The 20,048-nt window shown below is 43.3% G+C and overlaps 2 protein-coding genes across 2 annotated transcripts; both read left to right on the top strand.

The window, feature by feature from the left end:
- The first annotated feature begins 1,293 nt into the window (after positions 1-1,293).
- LOC129842499 (adrenocorticotropic hormone receptor-like) lies at positions 1,294-2,211 on the top strand. The gene has a single exon (XM_055911069.1). The coding sequence runs from the start codon at positions 1,294-1,296 to the stop codon at positions 2,209-2,211; it is 918 nt and encodes a 305-aa protein (XP_055767044.1).
- An 8,649-nt stretch (positions 2,212-10,860) lies between these two features.
- On the top strand, positions 10,861-13,984 carry LOC129842504 (uncharacterized protein C18orf19 homolog B-like). Its single transcript, XM_055911074.1, has 3 exons — positions 10,861-11,323; positions 12,044-12,155; positions 12,527-13,984. The coding sequence occupies exons 1-3, from the start codon at positions 10,881-10,883 to the stop codon at positions 13,064-13,066; spliced, it is 1,095 nt and encodes a 364-aa protein (XP_055767049.1). The 5' UTR covers positions 10,861-10,880; the 3' UTR covers positions 13,067-13,984.
- The last annotated feature ends 6,064 nt before the right edge of the window (positions 13,985-20,048 follow it).

Below are 20,048 nucleotides of genomic sequence, written 5' to 3'. Positions count from 1 at the left end.
TCTATTCTGAAACACCCTGTTCTGTTCTGATCTGGACGTTACTCTGAAACACCCTGTTCTGTTCTGATCTGGACGTTATTCTGAAACACCCTGTTCTGTTCTGATCTGGACGTTACTCTGAAACACCCTGTTCTGATCTGGACGTTACTCTGAAACACCCTGTTCTGTTCTGGACGTTACTCTGAAACACCCTGTTCTGATCTGATCTGGACGTTACTCTGAAACACCCTGTTCTGATCTGATCTGGACGTTACTCTGAAACACCCTGTTCTGTTCTGGATGTTACTCTGAAACACCCTGTTCTGTTCTGATCTGGACGTTATTCTGAAACACCCTGTTCTGATCTGGACGTTATTCTGAAACACCCTGTTCTGATCTGATCTGGACGTTACTCTGAAACACCCTGTTCTGATCTGATCTGGACGTTACTCTGAAACACCCTGTTCTGATCTGATCTGGACGTTACTCTGAAACACCCTGTTCTGTTCTGGATGTTACTCTGAAACACCCTGTTCTGATCTGATCTGGATGTTACTCTGAAACACCCTGTTCTGATCTGGACGTTACTCTGAAACACCCTGTTGTGATCTGGACGTTACTCTGAAACACCCTGTTCTGATCTGATCTGGACGTTACTCTGAAACACCCTGTTGTGATCTGGACGTTACTCTGAAACACCCTGTTCTGATCTGATCTGGATGTTACTCTGAAACACCCTGTTCTGATCTGGACGTTACTCTGAAACACCCTGTTCTGTTCTGATCTGGACGTTACTCTGAAACACCCTGTTCTGATCTGGACGTTACTCTGAAACACCCTGTTGTGATCTGGACGTTACTCTGAAACACCCTGTTCTGCTCTGATCTGGATGTTACTCTGAAACACCCTGTTCTGATCTGGACGTTACTCTGAAACACCCTGTTCTGTTCTGATCTGGACGTTACTCTGAAACACCCTGTTCTGATCTGATCTGGATGTTACTCTGAAACACCCTGTTCTGATCTGGACGTTACTCTGAAACACCCTGTTCTGATCTGGATGTTACTCTGAAACACCCTGTTCTGATCTGATCTGGACGTTACTCTGAAACACCCTGTTCTGATCTGATCTGGACGTTATTCTGAAACACCCTGTTCTGATCTATTCTGAAACACCCTGTTCTGTTCTGATCTGGACGTTACTCTGAAACACCCTGTTCTGATCTATTCTAAAACACCCTGTTCTGATCTATTCTGAAATACCCTGATCCGATCTACTGTGGACGTTGCTCTGACACTGTCTGTGGTCTCCATAATGAATGATGGCTCAGTTCTCCCCTCCAACCACACAGACTGTCAGGTGGTGAAGGTCCCCCACCTGGCGTTCTTCGTGTTGGGTATGGTGTCTCTCAGTGAGAACCTGTTGGTGGTGGTGGCCGTGGTGCGCAACAAGAACCTCCACTCCCCGATGTACATGTTTATCTGTAGCCTGGCCACGTTCAACACCATCTCCTCCCTCTCCAAGACCTGGGAGACCCTGATGATGGTGTTCAGCGATGTCGGACACCTGGACTCCCGAGGGGACTCCGTCCGGAGGGTGGACGACATCATAGACGCACTGCTCTGCATGTCCTTTATCGGTTGTATCTGTAGCTTCCTGGCCATCGCCGTGGACCGCTACGTCACCATCTTCCACGCGCTGCGCTACCACAACATCATGACCATGAGGCGAGCCGCCGCCGCCTTGGCGGGGATCTGGGCGCTGTGCGGCGTCGCCGGGACGGTCATGGTGGCATTCTGTGATGCCACGGTCATCAAGATCCTTTTCATCGTGCTCTTCCTCATCTCGCTGCTCCTCATCCTCTTCCTCTACGTCCACATGTTCCTGCTGGCTCGGTCCCACGCCAGGAAGATTGCGGCGCTGCCCGGGAGTGCCATGCCGCACCGCAGCCTCCGGGGGGCGCTCACGCTCACCATGCTATTCGGTGTGTTTGTTGTGTGCTGGGCACCTTTCTTCCTCCATCTCCTCCTCCTCATGGTGTGTGTAGAGAACCCCTACTGTGAGTGCTACCGCTCTCTGTTCCAGCTGAATTTGGTTCTGCTGATGAGTCACGCTGTGATAGACCCGGCCATCTACGCCTTCCGCAGCGCAGAGCTACGACACACCTTCAGGAAGATGCTGCTCTGCTCAGACTCACGACTCTGCTACGAGGTCAAAGCTCTGTTCCACTGAGGGGCTTTGGCTGCACCACTCTGCTACGAGGTCAAAGCTCTGTTCCACTGAGGGGCTTTGGCTGTACCCTATTCCCTAGATAATGCACAACTTTCCACCGGAGTGTTTGACCCCGTGGGTAGGGCACTATATGGTAGGGCACTATATGGGGAATAGGGCCTTGGTTAAAGGTAGGGCACTATATGGGGAATAGGGCCTTGGTTAAAGGTAGGGCCCTATATGGGGAATAGGGCCTTGGTTAAAGGTAGAGCACTATATGGGGAATAGGGCCTTGGTTTAAGGTAGGGCACTATATGGGGAATAGGGCCTTGGTTAAAGGTAGGGCCCTATATGGGGAATAGGGCCTTGGTTAAAGGTAGGGCACTATATGGGGAATAGGGCCTTGGTTAAAGGTAGGGCACTATATGGGGAATAGGGCCTTGGTTAAAGGTAGGGCACTATATGGGGAATAGGGCCTTGGTTAAAGGTAGAGCACTATATGTGGAATAGGGCCTTGGTTAAAGGTAGGGCACTATATGGGGAATTACCCCATAATGACAAAGCAAAACAGGTTTTTTGAAATGTTTGCACATTTATAACAAATAAAAAAAAGAAATACCTTATTTACATAAGTATTCAGACCCTTTGCTATGAGACTTGAAATTGAGCTCAGGTGCATTTGGAAAGCCACACCTGTCTATATAAGGTCCCGTAGTTGACAGTGCATGTCAGAGCAAAAACCATGTCAAAGAAAGTGTCCGTAGAGCTTCGAGACAGGATTGTGTTGAGGCACATGTCTGGGGAAGGGTACCAAAACATGTCTGCAGCATTGAAGGTCCCCAAGAACACAGTGTCCTCCATCATTCTTAAATGGAACAAGTTTGGAACCACCAAGACTCTTCCTAGAGCTGGCTGCCTTGCCAAACAGAGCAATCGGGGAGAAAGGCCTTGTTCAAGGAGGTGACCAAGAACCCAATGGTCACACTGACAGTGTGGAGATGGGAGAACCTTCCAGAAGGACAACCATCTCTGCAGCACTCCACCAATCAGTCCTTTATTGTAGAGTGGCCAGACGGATGCCACTCCTCAGTAAAAGGCACATGACAGCCCACTTGGAGTTTGCCAAAAGGCACCTAAAAGACTGTCTGGCTGAATAACCGATTGGCAAACCTACTGCAAATTGAGAAATCATGTGACTAAACGGAACAAAAGGAAGAAGAAACTATACTAAAAAAACAAAGACAAATTATATAAAGAATGACAGTAAAAAGCTTTGGAACACCTTAAATGAAATTTTGGGCAAAAAGTCAAACTCAACTCATTGAATTAGATGGCTCATTCATCACAAAACCCACTGATATTGCCAACTACTTGAATGATTTTTTTAATTGGCAAGATTAGCAAACTTAGGCATGACATTCGGCCAAAAGCCGAACCTCCACATCCAAGTAAAACTGACCAAAATATGAAAGACAAGCATTGTAATTTTGAATTCCGTAAAGTGAGTGTGGAAGAGGTGAAAAAACTATTGAAAAGCCACCGGGGTCTGATAACTTGGATGGAAAATTACTGAGGATAATAGCAGACGATATTGCCACTTCTATTTGCCATATCTTCAATCTAAGCTTACAAAAAAGTGTGTGCCCTCAGGTCTGGATGGAAGCAAAAGTCATTCCGCTATCCATAGCAAATCACCCTTTACTGGCTCAAATAGCCGACCAATCCGCCTGTTACCAACCCTTCGTAAACTTTTGGGAAAATGTGTGTTTGACCAGATACAATGCTATTTTACAGTAAATAAATGAACAACAGATTTACAGCACGCTGATAGGGAAGGACATTCAACATGCACACCACTTACACAAATGACTGATGATTGGCTGAGAGAAAGTGATGATAAAAGATTTTGGGAGCTGTTTTGTTAGACTTCAGTGCGGCTTTTGTCATTATCGATTATAGTCTAGCTTTACACCCCCTGCTATATTGTGGATAAAGAGTTATCTGTCTAACAGAATACAGAGAGGGTTCTTTAATGGAAGCCTCTCCAACATAATCCAGGTAGAATCAGGAATTCCCCAGGGCAGCTGTCTAGGCCACTTACTGGTAGAATCAGGAATTCCCCAGGGCAGCTGTCTAGGCCCCTTACTTTTTTCAATCTTTACTAATGACATGCTGTCTGTCTGATTAAATGTCAAGACATGATGATCTAAAGGCTTTCATAACAAAGACTACATGCAGCGGTGTATTTAACGAGACTGATAATATACTTCTTTAAAATTATTGCAGTGACTCATGGGTCGTTCCACCAAATGAGTGCCTTTTGCGTCCCTTTGATATTTCAAGTGGGAAATTGTCCACCGAATATTGAATTTTAAAAGCTTAAAATATTAAATGAAGTGGCCTTTAATATTGACCATTCAATAAATCACATTTATAAAGGCTGCTACAGTGCCAAAATGTATAATTTTTATATCTCTCTGTCAACCCTTTGTCACTTCTAGGAAGATTCTAACCCACTTAATCCTCTTTACGTGAACAGAACTCTCGTTTTAATATGGTGGAAATATTCCTTTTTTAATATAAAAAATTGTCTGGTGTTTGGCCATTGTCTGGTGTTTGGCCATTATCTGGTGTTTGGCCATTGTCTGGTGTTTGGCCATTATCTGGTGTTTGGCCATTGTCTGGTGTTTAAAGCCATTGTCTGGTGTTTGGCCATTGTCTGGTGTTTAAAGCCATTGTCTGGTGTTTGGCCATTGTCTGGTGTTAAGCCATTGTCTGGTGTTTGGCCATTATCTGGTGTTTGGCCATTATCTGGTGTTTGGCCATTGTCTGGTGTTTAAAGCCATTGTCTGGTGTTTAAAGCCATTGTCTGGTGTTTGGCCATTGTCTGGTGTTAAGCCATTGTCTGGTGTTAAGCCATTGTCTGGTGTTTGGCCATTATCTGGTGTTTGGCCATTGTCTGGTGTTTAAAGCCATTGTCTGGTGTTTAAAGCCATTGTCTGATGTTTGGCCATTATCTGGTGTTTGGCCATTGTCTGGTGTTTGGCCATTGTTTGGTGTATGGCCATTGTCTGGTGTATGGCCATTGTCTGGTGTTTGGCCATTGTCTGGTGGTTGACCATTGTCTGGTGTATGGCCATTGTCTGGTGTTTGGCCATTATCTGGTGTTTGGCCATTATCTGGTGATTGGCCATTGTCTGGTGTTTGGCCATTGTCTGGTGTTTGGCCATTATCTGGTGTTTGGCCATTGTCTGATGTTAGGCCATTGTCTGGTGGTTGACCATTGTCTGGTGGTTGGCCATTGTCTGGTGTTTGGCCATTGTTAACCCTGTTACCCATAGATGGACAGGCCAGAAATGTTTAAACAATGTATTTTTTGGGGGTGAAGCTTGCATTCAGTTGCCCCTCCCTGTTGCACACAACAAACCTCCATTCCCCTGTCACAAGGGGATTGATGACTGATTTAGGATGAGATCGTCAACCCATCAATATAAAGTAGATCACTTATGATCATTCTGTTGCCATTGTCTATATTATTTAATGTCAGCTGGTAGTGCTTCACCACCTCAGCCCTGCCCCAGCCCACTGTCTATATTATTTAATGTCAGCTGGTAGTGCTTCACCACCTCAGCCCTGCCCCAGCCCACTGTCTATATTATTTAATGTCAGCTGGTAGTGCTTCGCCACCTCAGCCCTGCCCCAGCCCACTGTCTATATTATTTAATGCCAGCTGGTTGAGCTTCGCCACCTCAGCCCTGCCCCAGCCCACTGTCGTCATAGGGGACCATGAGAGGCAACCATTACCACAAAGTTATTCTATTCTACAGAGGGAGTTTTCACCTCATCCAATGTGCAAAAGGCTAAATAGCTCTGGTTCCCAGCTGTCCACTGTAAACCACAGAAGAGTCTCACACAATATTGGCCTTTATTTTAAGAAAGCGATACCACCATCTGTTGGTAGCACTGCAGGCTGGTAGTCTACTGTGAATAACCACATCACAGGTGTGAGTTCCACAGTTCACATATTTATTAAGGACCTGTGGTTGGACGTGGTAAAGTTGAAATGGTTATTTATTAAGGACTTGTGGTTGGACGTGGTAAAGTTGAATTGGTTATTTATTAAGGACTTGTGGTTGGACGTGGTAAAGTTGGATTGGTTATTTATTAAGGACTTGTGGTTGGACGTGGTAAAGTTGAAATGGTTATTTATTAAGGACTTGTGGTTGGACGTGGTAAAGTTGAATTGGTTATTAAGGACTTGTGGTTGGACGTGGTAAAGTTGGATTGGTTATTTATTAAGGACTTGTGGTTGGACGTGGTAAAGTTGGATTGGTTATTTATTAAGGACTTGTGGTTGGACGTGGTAAAGTTGGATTGGTTAATTATTAAGGACTTGTGGTTGGACGTGGTAAAGTTGGATTGGTTATTTATTAAGGACTTGTGGTTGGACGTGGTAAAGTTGGATTGGTTAATTATTAAGGACTTGTGGTTGGACGTGGTAAAGGTGGATTGGTTAATTATTAAGGACCTGTGGTTGGACGTGGTAAAGTTGGATTGGTTAATTATTAAGGACTTGTGGTTGGACGTGGTAAAGGTGGATTGGTTAATTATTAAGGACCTGTGGTTGGACGTGGTAAAGTTGGATTGGTTAATTATTAAGGACTTGTGGTTGGACGTGGTAAAGGTGGATTGGTTATTAAGGACCTGTGGTTGGACGTGGTAAAGTTGGATTGGTTAATTATTAAGGACCTGTGGTTGGACGTGGTAAAGGTGGATTGGTTATTTATTAAGGACTTGTGGTTGGACGTGGTAAAGGTGGATTGGTTATTAAGGACCTGTGGTTGGACGTGGTAAAGTTGGATTGGTTAATTATTAAGGACCTGTGGTTGGACGTGGTAAAGGTGGATTGGTTATTTATTAAGGACTTGTGGTTGGACGTGGTAAAGGTGGATTGGTTATTAAGGACCTGTGGTTGGACGTGGTAAAGTTGGATTGGTTATTTATTAAGGACTTGTGGTTGGACGTGGTAAAGTTGGATTGGTTAATTATTAAGGACTTGTGGTTGGACGTGGTAAAGGTGGATTGGTTATTAAGGACCTGTGGTTGGACGTGGTAAAGTTGGATTGGTTAATTATTAAGGACCTGTGGTTGGACGTGGTAAAGGTGGATTGGTTATTTATTAAGGACTTGTGGTTGGACGTGGTAAAGGTGGATTGGTTATTAAGGACCTGTGGTTGGACGTGGTAAAGTTGGATTGGTTATTTATTAAGGACTTGTGGTTGGACGTGGTAAAGTTGGATTGGTTATTTATTAAGGACTTGTGGTTGGACGTGGTAAAGTTGGATTGGTTATTTATTAAGGACTTGTGGTTGGACGTGGTAAAGTTGGATTGGTTATTTATTAAGGACTAGTGGTTGGATGTGGTAAAGTTGGATTGGTTATTTATTAAGGACTTGTGGTTCGGCGTGGTAAAGGTGGTGTGTGGTTCTGCAACAGGGCAGACATGATAAGCAGGTTGCAGGTAAAGGTGAAGGTAAAGGTGACAAGGATAAATCTATTAAACCAATACATCTCAAATAAGGAAAATAAGGAAATTACGTGACATCTCAACGTAATGATTAACTAAAATATACATGAAAATAGGAAACAAACGACCTCTTAACTTGGAAGCAAACAACAAAGACTTACAAAACTACACCACTGAGTATAACAGGGTAAATCTGCAACTATAGCTACACATCTTCCTTTAGACTTTTCCTTTGTCTAATGGCTGGAAGGCCTCATCATAAATAGTATTTAGTGGGTTACCTCTCTCTCTGCTGGACATAATACATTCCTATGGGATTTTAACTCAGCACAGCCAGAAGAGGACTGGCCACCCCTCATAGCCTGGTTCCTCTCTTGGTTTCTTCCTAGGTTCTGGCCTTTCTAGGGAGTTTTTCCTAGCCACCGTGCTTCTACACCTGCATTGCTTGCTGTTTGGGGTTTTAGGCTGGGTTTCTGTACAGCACTTTGAGATATCAGCTGATGTAATAAGGGCTTTATAAATACATTTGATTTGATTTGACCTAAAGTGACGTGTACAGGGCAGGTTTCCTGTAATTTGTATTAAAATTTACACAAAAAAATATGTCATTATATGTCATTGCAATCTGTAAACTTCAGGGAACACCAATGTGTATATATATATTACTTTTTAGAGTGTTTACGTGTAAACTATTGGAACTAGCCACGAAAACATTTACAAAAAGCAGTAATTTGGCACTCGCTTTCACCATTTTCTACTAAACGTTTAAAGGATATGTATATATGGCATTTTGGGGCCTTTTGATCATTTTTTTTTACATGACCCCCTCAAACATTTAAAGTCATCATTGGGCCGTATGTACCAATTATGTGTGGAGATATGGCCAAGTGAATCTAGTCCAATATGACCCCCTGCAGCTGAATGGCCGCCATATTGGAAATGGCCGCCAGGGGGTAATGGACTAAATCTGTGATGGCACTACAGCCAAAAAATACTTCCTTTAGACATGCCCCAGCTGTGTGTGAAATGTGGTGGCTCTATCAGAAAGTCCACAATTCTTTCCGTAGCTGCTAGACTATGGTCAAAATGACCTCAATATGACCCCCGTAAGGTCTTCCCAGACAGCACACATACATCTCGCCGACGTCGGCTCGATGTATACATTATACATTGGGCTGATGTAGTATGGAGAGCGTTGGCACATTGGCAAGATGACGTCACCATTAGATCATATTTGCCCTTCAGCCGCTGTTTGGTCGACGCACGTCAAAGCTGCTAAGTTATACTGGTGTAACAGTATAACTTTACGTCGTCCCCTCGCCCCGACACGGGCGCGAACCAGGGACCCTCTGCACACATCAACAACTGACACCCACGAAGCGTCGTTACCCATCGCTCCACAAAAGCCGCGGCCTTTGCAGAGCAAGGGGCAACACTACATCTAGGTTTCAGAGCAAGTGACGTAACTGATTGAAACGCTACTAGCACGTACCCGCTAACTAGCTAGCCATTTCACATCCGTTACACTGGCAATAATTTAAAAAAACAATATGCTTTACATTCAGCAGACACCACTTACATTAGTGAGTGCATACATTTATGTACTTTTTATTTGTTCATACTTCACCCCCGTGGGAATCAAACCCACAACCTTGGTATTACAAGCACCATGCGCTACCACCTGAGATACAGGGGACTATACCTAGACTATAAGTGATTTTGTTTGTGGGTAAAATGAAGAGAGACCATTCAAGTTAATGTCAAGTTTATTCGGCTTTTGCTATACCATCAAGTTGTTTTAAAAGATCTGCAGCACAGAGACGAGAGAAACAAGGAACAGAGAAACATCACATTGAATATAAGAGAGAATGTGCAGTTAGTTCCATAAAGACGGACTTAAGGTTTTATTACAGACTAAGTGCAGTGAATATGTGATGACTATATTTACAAAATAAAAAGGTAACATTTGAGTGTTAGTGTACCAAGTTTGATACTTGCAACAGAAAGTGGAACGATCTTTGGGTATATTTGGTTGTTATCCGCTGGACTAGAGGTTTGTATCTCTTTCATAGAAATGGAAATTCTGACCGAAAGGTTTTAGGCATTTCGGGAAGTGTTGTTTTTACCCAGTTTACAGACACCAAATCTCGCGACAAATGAACTAGGAATCCCATGATGCATTGCGCGGCCCGAGGACACGCGGATCCCCTCTATCTCTGCTGTAAGGTCTTCTACTGACCGGACGGTCATTCTATGTACTTATGGCTCATACAACTACAGAAAACACTTTTGACTGGATCAAACACCTCTTGAATTTCAATGTATGTATTCCGTTACGTGTGAGCTTTGTCACGTAGTTTTACAACTTCCCGAAAAATGTAAACAACTACTTTGCCAAGTGTCGGCTAGCTAACTTAGCTAGCAAGCAAAACAACCCGAGTTAGCTTTCTGTCAGAATCAGGCATTAGCCAGACAACTAACGTTAGCTAACCATATCTAAAACTGGCCCGTGTTTACACTGGGTTGTTCTGGAAGCTTTATAAGTGAAGGAAGTTTGCCGTCCTCCAGACCCCCCCCCAATGTCAACCACACAGAAGCCACTGCGTATGTGACAGCTAGCCAGACAGCTAGCTCTAGAAAGATAACTAGATGTTTTGCAAGTTCTGTAGTGAACCTTTGCACATGTAACTTGGCTAGATAGCCACTTAGCTAGCTGACTAGCTACTTACTATAGTTGGCTTGCTAGCTATTTTTTTTATTTGCCTTGTTAGCTATATATCCGAACATGGCTGTGTGTAGCTAGTAAACGTAGTTAAACCAGAACTTTGGTTGTTTTGCTGAGAATCATCCACAGTAGTGTCCACTGGATTAGTCTGTTGTGGCTAACTTCTGTGCTTAGATTGTGTTTATAATATTTTTATTTGGACGTTTTCATTTCAGGTGCTGGATTAATGGTTGTCCTACTCTAGTTGGAGGTATGTTTTGGTATTATGTCTTATCATACCATCAGATACGTTTCTTCACTCTGATTATAACGTTTCCTAACTTAATATATACTTATCAACATAAATGATTACTCCTCTTGTAATTGATAGTCATTTGTAAACTCTGATGATGTGTGCTGTCTGCAGCCTCTGTGGTCAAACGTCTCAGGGAGGAGGAGATGCATCGTGTTCTGTCCCAGGGTGCATTGCGGCAGATGGCCTACGTGCGGTCCGTGGTCGTGGGCCTGTCGGTGTGTGAGGCTCGCCTGGCCGTGTCGGTGTGTATTGTAGGCCGCCTGCCCACCGGGCCCGTCCAGCGTTGGGTCAGTACCTCAGCCTTTAACAGGGCAGTGGAACGGCCCAAGCTCCAACCGGAGGACCAGGACCCACCCGGCCTGGCTGGAACAGAGCCCGTCTACGGGGCAGACTCCTCCAAGCTGCCTGTGGAGGCCCTGCCGGAGGCCCCGCCGGAGGCCCCAGAGATAGACCCTCTGCAGGACAAGTCCATTGGTCTGGTCCAGAGATTCAAGAAGACCTTTAAGCAGTACGGGAAGGTGATGATACCTGTCCATCTCCTGACCTCCAGCGTCTGGTTCGGGACCTTCTACTACGCTGCTATGCAGTGAGTCACCTGTCTGGTCTAATCTCCCTGGGGATTCCATTATATGTGGGGCTAGGACAGTCAATTAGTCTGACATAATGTGGGGCTAGGACAGTCAATTAGTCTGACATAATGTGGCGCTAGGACAGTCAATTAGTCTGACATAATGTGGCGCTAGGACAGTCAATTAGTCTGACATAATGTGGGGCTAGGACAGTCAATTAGTCTGACATAATGTGGGGCTAGGACAGTCAATTAGTCTGACATAATGTGGCGCTAGGACAGTCAATTAGTCTGACATAATGTGGGGCGATGACAGTCAATTAGTCTGACAATGTGGCGCTAGGACAGTCAATTAGTCTGACATAATGTGGGGCTAGGACAGTCAATTAGTCTGACATAATGTGGGGCTAGGACAGTCAATTAGTCTGACATAATGTGGGGCTAGGACAGTCAATTAGTCTGACATAATGTGGGGCTAGGACAGTCAATTAGTCTGACATAATGTGGCGCTAGGACAGTCAATTAGTCTGACATAATGTGGAGCGATGACAGTCAATTAGTCTGACTTGTTTTTTCCCCAGTCGAACGTCTGTCTGCCACGGTCATGTGACTCACTGTTTTATAGAAGCTAACCGTTTTGGTGAGCAGGGTGGTGTACCTAATAAACTGGCCACTGAGTGTTTCACGGGAAGGCGCAGTATCTGGCCTTAGTTAATAACCTCACTGTGTATTTCACAGGGGAGTGAATGTGGTGCCTTTTCTGGAGTTTATTGGTTTACCAGAGAAGATTGTTGGTCTGCTGAATCACTCTTCTGGTGGCTACGCCCTCACTGCCTACGCCATGTACAAGGTAAGATAACTCACTGCCTACGCCATGTACAAGGTAAGATAACTCACTGCCTACGCCTTGTACATGGTAAGAATACTCACTGCCTACGCCTTGTACAAGGTAAGATAACTCACTGCCTACGCCTTGTACAAGGTAAGATAACTCACTGCCTACGCCATGTACAAGGTAAGAATACTCACGGACTATGACTTGTACAAGGTAAAAGGACTTGTACATACGACGCCCTGTTCAGGGTAAGAGTACTCACGGACTATGACTTGTACATACGACGCCCTGTTCAGGGTGAGCAGAAATACTCAGATTGCAACATCAGCTTCAATTCACTTGTCTCTACTGAATTTGATGGCTTTCTTTATCCTGATTTCCTTCAGATTGCAACACCTGCCAGATACACAGTGACTCTGGGTGGGACGTCCTTCTCAGTGCAGTACCTCCGTAAACACGGCTACTTCTCTACCCCGCCGCCTGTCAAAGACTACCTGCAGGACCGGATGGAAGAGACCAGGGAGAAACTCACAGAGAAAATGGAGGAGACTAAGGAACTGTTCTCTGAAAAAATGGAGGAAACTAAAGAACTACTCTCGGGGAAAATGGAAGATACGAAAGAACGATTGTCTGGTATTTCCGAAAAGATGGAGGAGACGAAAGAACGTCTCTCTGGAAAGATGGAGGAGACGAAAGAACGTTTCTCTGGAAAGATGGAGGAGACGAAAGAACGTTTCTCTGGAAAGGTGGAGGAGACGAAAGAACGTCTCTCTGGAAAGATGGAGGAGACGAAAGAACGTTTCTCTGGAAAGATGGGGGAGACGAAAGAACGTTTCTCTGGAAAGATGGGGGAGACTAAAGACATGTTCTCTGATAAACTACAGGAAACCAAAGACAAAGTATCTTACCGAAAGAAGCTAGATTAGTCTTGTTTACAAGTGGTTGTGAATAAACACACGTTTGGTGTCTTCAATGTGGTTGGGGTCAAAGACAGAATTAAGGCACGTATTATGAACCTGTTGAGAGACGAATGAGTCCAGACACTGTCCTTCTGCCATCCTGACTGCCCCAGCTAGTACCATTATACCTGCTATAAGGAGGAGGCATTTCTCAGTTCTATTAGAATACACTGAGGAGCATTTATGAATTCTGGGTATGAAACAAACTTCCTGTTCAATTCAACATCGTCCATCAAAGCCTCATTGAGGCTGTAACTGCTTGTGTGTCTTTCAATCACGTTTTCTAATGTCTTTTTTTATCCAATACCCAAAGTTTAATATATTGTGTATTATTTTTGTGTTCCTAATGTCTAATCAACTGAGAATTGTGCCTATAATAGGAAGTGTGATTAGAGAAGTCGGTTGATTGGTTCCTTAAAGGGATTCTTCTGGATGTTGGCAATGAGGCCCTTTATCTACTTCCACAGAGTCAGATGTTGACAATGAGGCCCTTTATCTACTTCCACAGAGTCAGATGTTGACAATGAGGCCCTTTATCTACTTCCACAGAGTCAGATGTTGACAATGAGGCCCTTTATCTACTTCCACAGAGTCAGATGTTGGTAATGAGGCCCTTTATCTACTTCCACAGAGTCAGATGTTGACAATGAGGCCCTTTATCTACTTCCACAGAGTCAGATGAACTCATGGCCAAAATCCAGAAGTATCCTTCTAAGTTGCTCCGTGGATATTACAGAAATATAAAGCCGAAATGCAATAGAATGAAAACCCACAGTCTGAACAGAGGGGTGTTGGATACTGTAGTACCAGTTATTGGACTGTTACTGTCATTTAAAATCATGTCTGGTATGATCACAATTTACAATAAAGCAGAATATTGAGCTTCTAAACATCGTTCAGGTTCCTGTCTTCATTCCATGTTCTGAGTACGTAACTATGGGACGGTTCACTCCAAAATCATGTTTGGAATTGAAAGTCCAACAACTGATTACCAGCAGCCTTGATAAAGGCTAAAGCTGTCGCTTTCAAGGAGAGAGACACTAATCCCAGACGCTTGTTAGAAATCCTGCTACGACCTCCAACGAGCCGTCAAACAGTCAAGACGTCAATACAGGACGAAGATCGGAAGCATACCATGCCGTCTCTGACGCTCGTCGGATGTGGCAGGGCTTACAAACTATCACAGATTACAGAGGGAAACAGCTGCGAGCTGCCCAGTGACGCGAGCCTACCATACGAGCTAAATCTGCATTGAGGAAAGCAACACTGAACCATACATGAGAGCACCAGCTGTTCCGAACGACTGTGTGATCTTGCTCACCATAGCCAATGTGAGTAAGACCCTTTGAACAGGTTAACATTCACAAGGCCACGCTAACATCTGGCAAGTGTCTTCACTGACATTTTCGACCTCTCCCTGACACAGTCTGTAATACATACGTTTCAAGCAGACCACCATAGTACCTGTGCCCAAGAACGCCAAGGTAACCTGTCTAAATGACTATCGCCCTGTAGCACTCACATTTGTAGCCATAAAATGCTTTGAAAGGCTGGTCATGGCTCACATCCACACCATCATCCCAGACTCCCCGGACGCATTCCAATTTGCATACCGCCCCAACAGATCCACATAGGATGCAATCTCTATTGCTGTCCACACTGCCCTTTTCCACCTGGACAAGAGGAACCCCCACGAGAGAATGCTGTTCATCGACAACAGCTCAGCATTCAACACCATAGTGCCCGCCAAGCTCATCACTAAGCTAAGGACCCTGGGACTATACACCTCCCTCTGCAACTGGATCCTGGACTTCCTGACGGGCCGCCCTCAGGTGGTGAGGGCGGTGTATATAACCATGTTATTACCTCGTACCCCTGCACATTCACTCAGTGCTGGTACCCGGTGTATATAGCCATGTTATTACCTCGTACCCCTGCACATTGACTCAGTACTGGTACCCCAGTATATATAGCCACGTTATTACCTGGTACCCCTGCCCATTGACTCAGTACTGGTACCCCAGTATATATAGCCACGTTATTACCTGGTACCCCTGCACATTGACTCAGTACTGGTACCCTGTGTATATAGCCATGTTATCATTGACTCAGTACTGGTACCCAGTGTATATAGCCATGTTATCATTGACTCAGTACTGATACCCAGTGTATATACAGTATCCATGTTATCATTGACTCCGTGTGTAATTATTGCTCATGTTATTAATTCTCTATGTTCCTTCTCTCTGCGTTGTTGGAAAAGGACCCGTCAGGAAGCATTTCACTGTTAGTCTCCAGCTGTTGTTTACCAAGCATGTGACCAATAACATTTGATTTGATATAGTTCATGCAGAGTGTGGGATATACTGAAGAAGTGGCTGAGGTAAGGAATAACCATGTACGTATTTACACACCTGGAGACATTTACTGAGGAAACAGGTGCAACCTTGACTGCTGCTGCTGCAAACCAAGGTTGATATTTTCTCATTACAGTATTTTAAAGTCGTATTAATCTGCAGTTTGACCACGTCATATAAATCGAAGCGTCACATCTTGGACTACAACAGCGCTTGGAGATACATTTCGCCATTTTCTGTAAAAGTATTGCGATAACAGACCTTAGGCCTAAAACCTAGTACATCACAAGAGCAACAACACAAAGAGGCAAACTAGCTTTACCTCTATTCGTGTATATATATACATATATATTTGTATATTTGTGACTATATACATATATATTTGTATATTTGTGACTATATACAGGTATATATATGACCCCGAGACGGGGTCATAATGTAAATAAATCAGATATTACAAAACCCAAGATGGGAGCAGTCCTGTCTGGTGACTGTCTGACTGTTCAGACAGGATTCAACACTAAAAACAGCTACTGACTGTTCAGACAGGATTCAACACTAAAAACAGCTTCTGTCTAACTCTTCAGGCAGGATTCAACATTACAAACAGCTTCTGTCTGTCTGTCTGTCTGTTCAGACAGGATTCAACATTAAAAACAGCTTCTGTCTAACTGTTCAGACAGGATTCAACATTAAAAACAGCTACTGTCTGTCTGTCTGTCTGTTCAGACAGGATTCAACATTAAAAACAGCTTCTGTCTAACTCTTCAGGCAGGATTCAACATTACAAACAGCTTCTGTCTGTCTGTCTGTCTGTTCAGACAGGATTCAACATTAAAAACAGCTTCTGTCTAACTGTTCAGACAGGATTCAACATTACAAACAGCTACTGTCTGTCTGTCTAACTGTCCAGACAGGATTCAACATTTAAAACAGCTACTGTCTGTCTGTTCAGACAGGATTCAACATTACAAACAGCTACTGTCTGTCTGTTCAGACAGGATTCAACATTACAAACAGCTACTGTCTGGTGACTGTCTAACTGTTCAGACAGGATTCAACATTACAAACAGCTACTGTCTAACTGTCCAGACAGGATTCAACATTACAAACAGCTACTGTGTGTCAGTGTGACAGACTCTGTCGACTGGGAAAAGGAGTGGACTGCAGGAGATCAGTGCACAGCCCGACGTTAGTGCTTCAACCTAGTGCAACGTAGAAAGTCTACAGTCTGTGGCTTGAACAAGAATTACAATGAATAGATCTGTGAAAACAACGTTTGCCACTCATCTGGTGCTTTTGAAAATGGTATTGTTATGAACATGACCTGTAATTCAGAATGGCCATGCTCAACGGTTATCGTACAGTGGAGTCTTAGTACAGGAATAATGGAAGCATGGCCATGCTTAACGGGTATCGTACAGTGGAGTCTTAGTACAGGAATAATGGAAGCATGGCCATGCGTAACGGGTATCGTACAGTGGAGTCTTAGTACAGGAATAATGGAAGCAGTTAAACATGACTTGTGGTCCACTACTGTGGGCCACATTCACATAATAACAGAAAATGACAGTTTGTTGAGCGGTATCATCCACTCAGTGTACTTTCACCTGGTTATCACCTGGTTATCACCTGGTTATCACTTTCCATATCATCACCTGGTTATCACCTGTCATAATATCACCTGGTTATCACCTGTCATATCATCACCTGGTTATTACCTTTCATAACATCACCTGGTTATCACCTGTCATAACATCACTTGGTTATCACCTTTCATAATATCACCTGGTTATCACCTGTCATATCACCTGGTTATTACCTTTCATAACATCACCTGGTTATCACCTGTCATAACATCACTTGGTTATCACCTTTCATAACATCACCTGGTTATCACCTGTCATAACATCACCTGGTTATCACCTTTCATAACATCACCTGGTTATCACCTTTCATAACATCACCTGGTTATCACCTTTCATAACATCACCTGGTTATCACCTTTCATATCATCACCTGGTTATCACCTTTCATAACATCACCTGGTTATCACCTTTCATAACATCGTCTGGTTATCACCTTTGATATCATCACCTGGTTATCACCTTTCATAACATCACCTGGTTATCATCTTTCATATCATCACCCGGTTATCACCTTTCATAACATCACCTGGTTATCACCTGTCATATCATCACCCAGTTATCACCTTTCATAACATCACCTGGTTATCACCTGTCATAATATCACCTGGTTATCACCTTTCATAACATCACCTGGTTATCACCTTTCATAACATCGTCTGGTTATCACCTTTGATATCATCACCTGGTTATCACCTTTCATAACATCACCTGGTTATCACCTTTCATAACATCACCTGGTTATCACCTTTCATAACATCACTTGGTTAACATCACCTGGTTATCACCTTTCATAACATCGTCTGGTTATCACCTGTCATAACATCACCTGGTTATCACCTTTCATAACATCGTCTGGTTATCACCTGTCATAACATCACCTGGTTATCACCTTTCATAACATCGTCTGGTTATCACCTTTGATATCATCACCTGGTTAACATCACCTGGTTATCACCTTTCATAACATCGCCTGGTTATCACCTTTCATAACATCACCTGGTTATCACCTTTCATATCATCACCTGGTTATCACCTTCCATATCATCACCTGGTTATCACTTTCCATCACATCACCTGGTTATCACCTTTCATAACATCACCTGGTTATCACCTTCCATAACATCACCTGGTTATCACCTTTCATAACATCACCTGGTTATCACCTTCCATATCATCACCTGGTTATCACTTTCCATCACATCACCTGGTTATCACCTTTCATAACATCACCTGGTTATCACCTGTCATAACATCACCTGGTTATCACCTTTCATAACATCACCTGGTTATCACCTGTCATAACATCACTGTCCTCCACAGGAATGAATGACCACTTTGTTCTGGCTGGTTTCTATTTATTAAAACGCTTTCAAATAAAGTATCACTTCTCAAATCCTCATTGTGTTCAAATACTCTACAGTTGTCAATGCCTCTACTGAGAGCGATTCTACATTTCAAAATAACTCCATTAAAAATGGCCTCTGTAAGACTTAAACCAAAACTCTGACTTGAGATAACAATGCACCAAACTAAAATCTTTGACCATATCCTTTCCTGGTTGACAGGCTCTGCTTACTTACACAACAGTGCAGCATCTTGGTGTTATTATTATCTCTGGTCAGTGTGGTTGACAGGCTCTGCTTCTTTACACAAATCAAATCAAATCAAATGTATTTATAAAGCCCTTCTTACATCAGCTGATATCTCAAAGTGCTGTACAGAAACCCAGCCTAAAACCCCAAACAGCAAGCAATGCAGGTGTAGAAGCACGGTGGCTAGGAAAAACTCCCTAGACAGGCTAAAACCTAGGAAGAAACCTAGAGAGGAACCAGGCTATGAGGGGTGGCCAGTTCTCTTCTGGCTGTGCCGGGTGGAGATTATAACAGAACATGGCCAAGATGTTCAAATGTTCATAGATGACCAGCAGGGTCAAATAATAATAATCCCAGTAGTTGTCGAGGGTGCAACAAGTCAGCACCTCAGGAGTAAATGTCACAACAGTGTAGCATCTTGGTGTCATTATTATCTCAGTGTCAGCCTGGGCTGACGTGCTACACTAGAGAATGTCCTGTCAGAGAGGTGATGCTGAGCATGTAGTTTAACGCAGAGACACACAACTGAACCTAGTCGTCTAAATCTGTTGCAGTTGTTGACTGTAGAGAAGCACTACGACACCAGTCAATCTATTTGATGTGCAAAGCTCATTGAATAAAACGCGGAAAGATCACCTTTGTCCAACAGCCTCTTCTGTGAGTTATATTCTCTGTTATAGAAGTGTCTCTTATATAACTATATTTACATTTGTTAATCATGGTAAATACTAGTAACAAAAAAAACAGCAGTTGACCGATATCTGAATAATACCAAACTCTGTTTTGTTGAAGATAAACTATAACAGGGATTAATATTCTGTTAAACCCTTTCCTTCATCCAGAATGATGTCATCCTGTATCATAACAGACTATTAGTTACAGGAAAATATTATAAGTAGTCATTTGTATTCATTTTGCATTTTCGTATTTAAGCATTACTTTACAAACCTTTTTCTTGTTCATTAAAAGGAGCACATTTGATGCTGCCTTAAAATGTTGATATAATCTAGACATTATATTGACAATGTTTTCTGTGGTTTTCTACCACTGGGCAGGATATGTAATATATTACAGTTATATACAGCACCTTACTAACAAAGACAGACTAGTGAAAAAGCACCATTGCAAGTGAGGCACAACAAAGGTGGGAGCTTTTGAGTGTCTGCTCATAACATGACATTAGGGTTCCTATGTCTGCTCATAACATGACATTAGGGTTCCTATGTCTTCTCAACAAGGACATTAGGGGTTCCTATGTCTGTTCATAACATGACATTAGGGTTCCTATGTCTTCTCAATAAGGACACTAGGGGGTCCTATGTCTGTTCATAACAGGTCATTAGGTTTCCTT

This window comes from Salvelinus fontinalis, unplaced genomic scaffold, assembly GCF_029448725.1.
Source record: "Salvelinus fontinalis isolate EN_2023a unplaced genomic scaffold, ASM2944872v1 scaffold_0044, whole genome shotgun sequence".
NCBI lineage: Eukaryota > Metazoa > Chordata > Actinopteri > Salmoniformes > Salmonidae > Salvelinus > Salvelinus fontinalis.
This window is presented reverse-complemented; position numbering and strand designations above follow the sequence as displayed.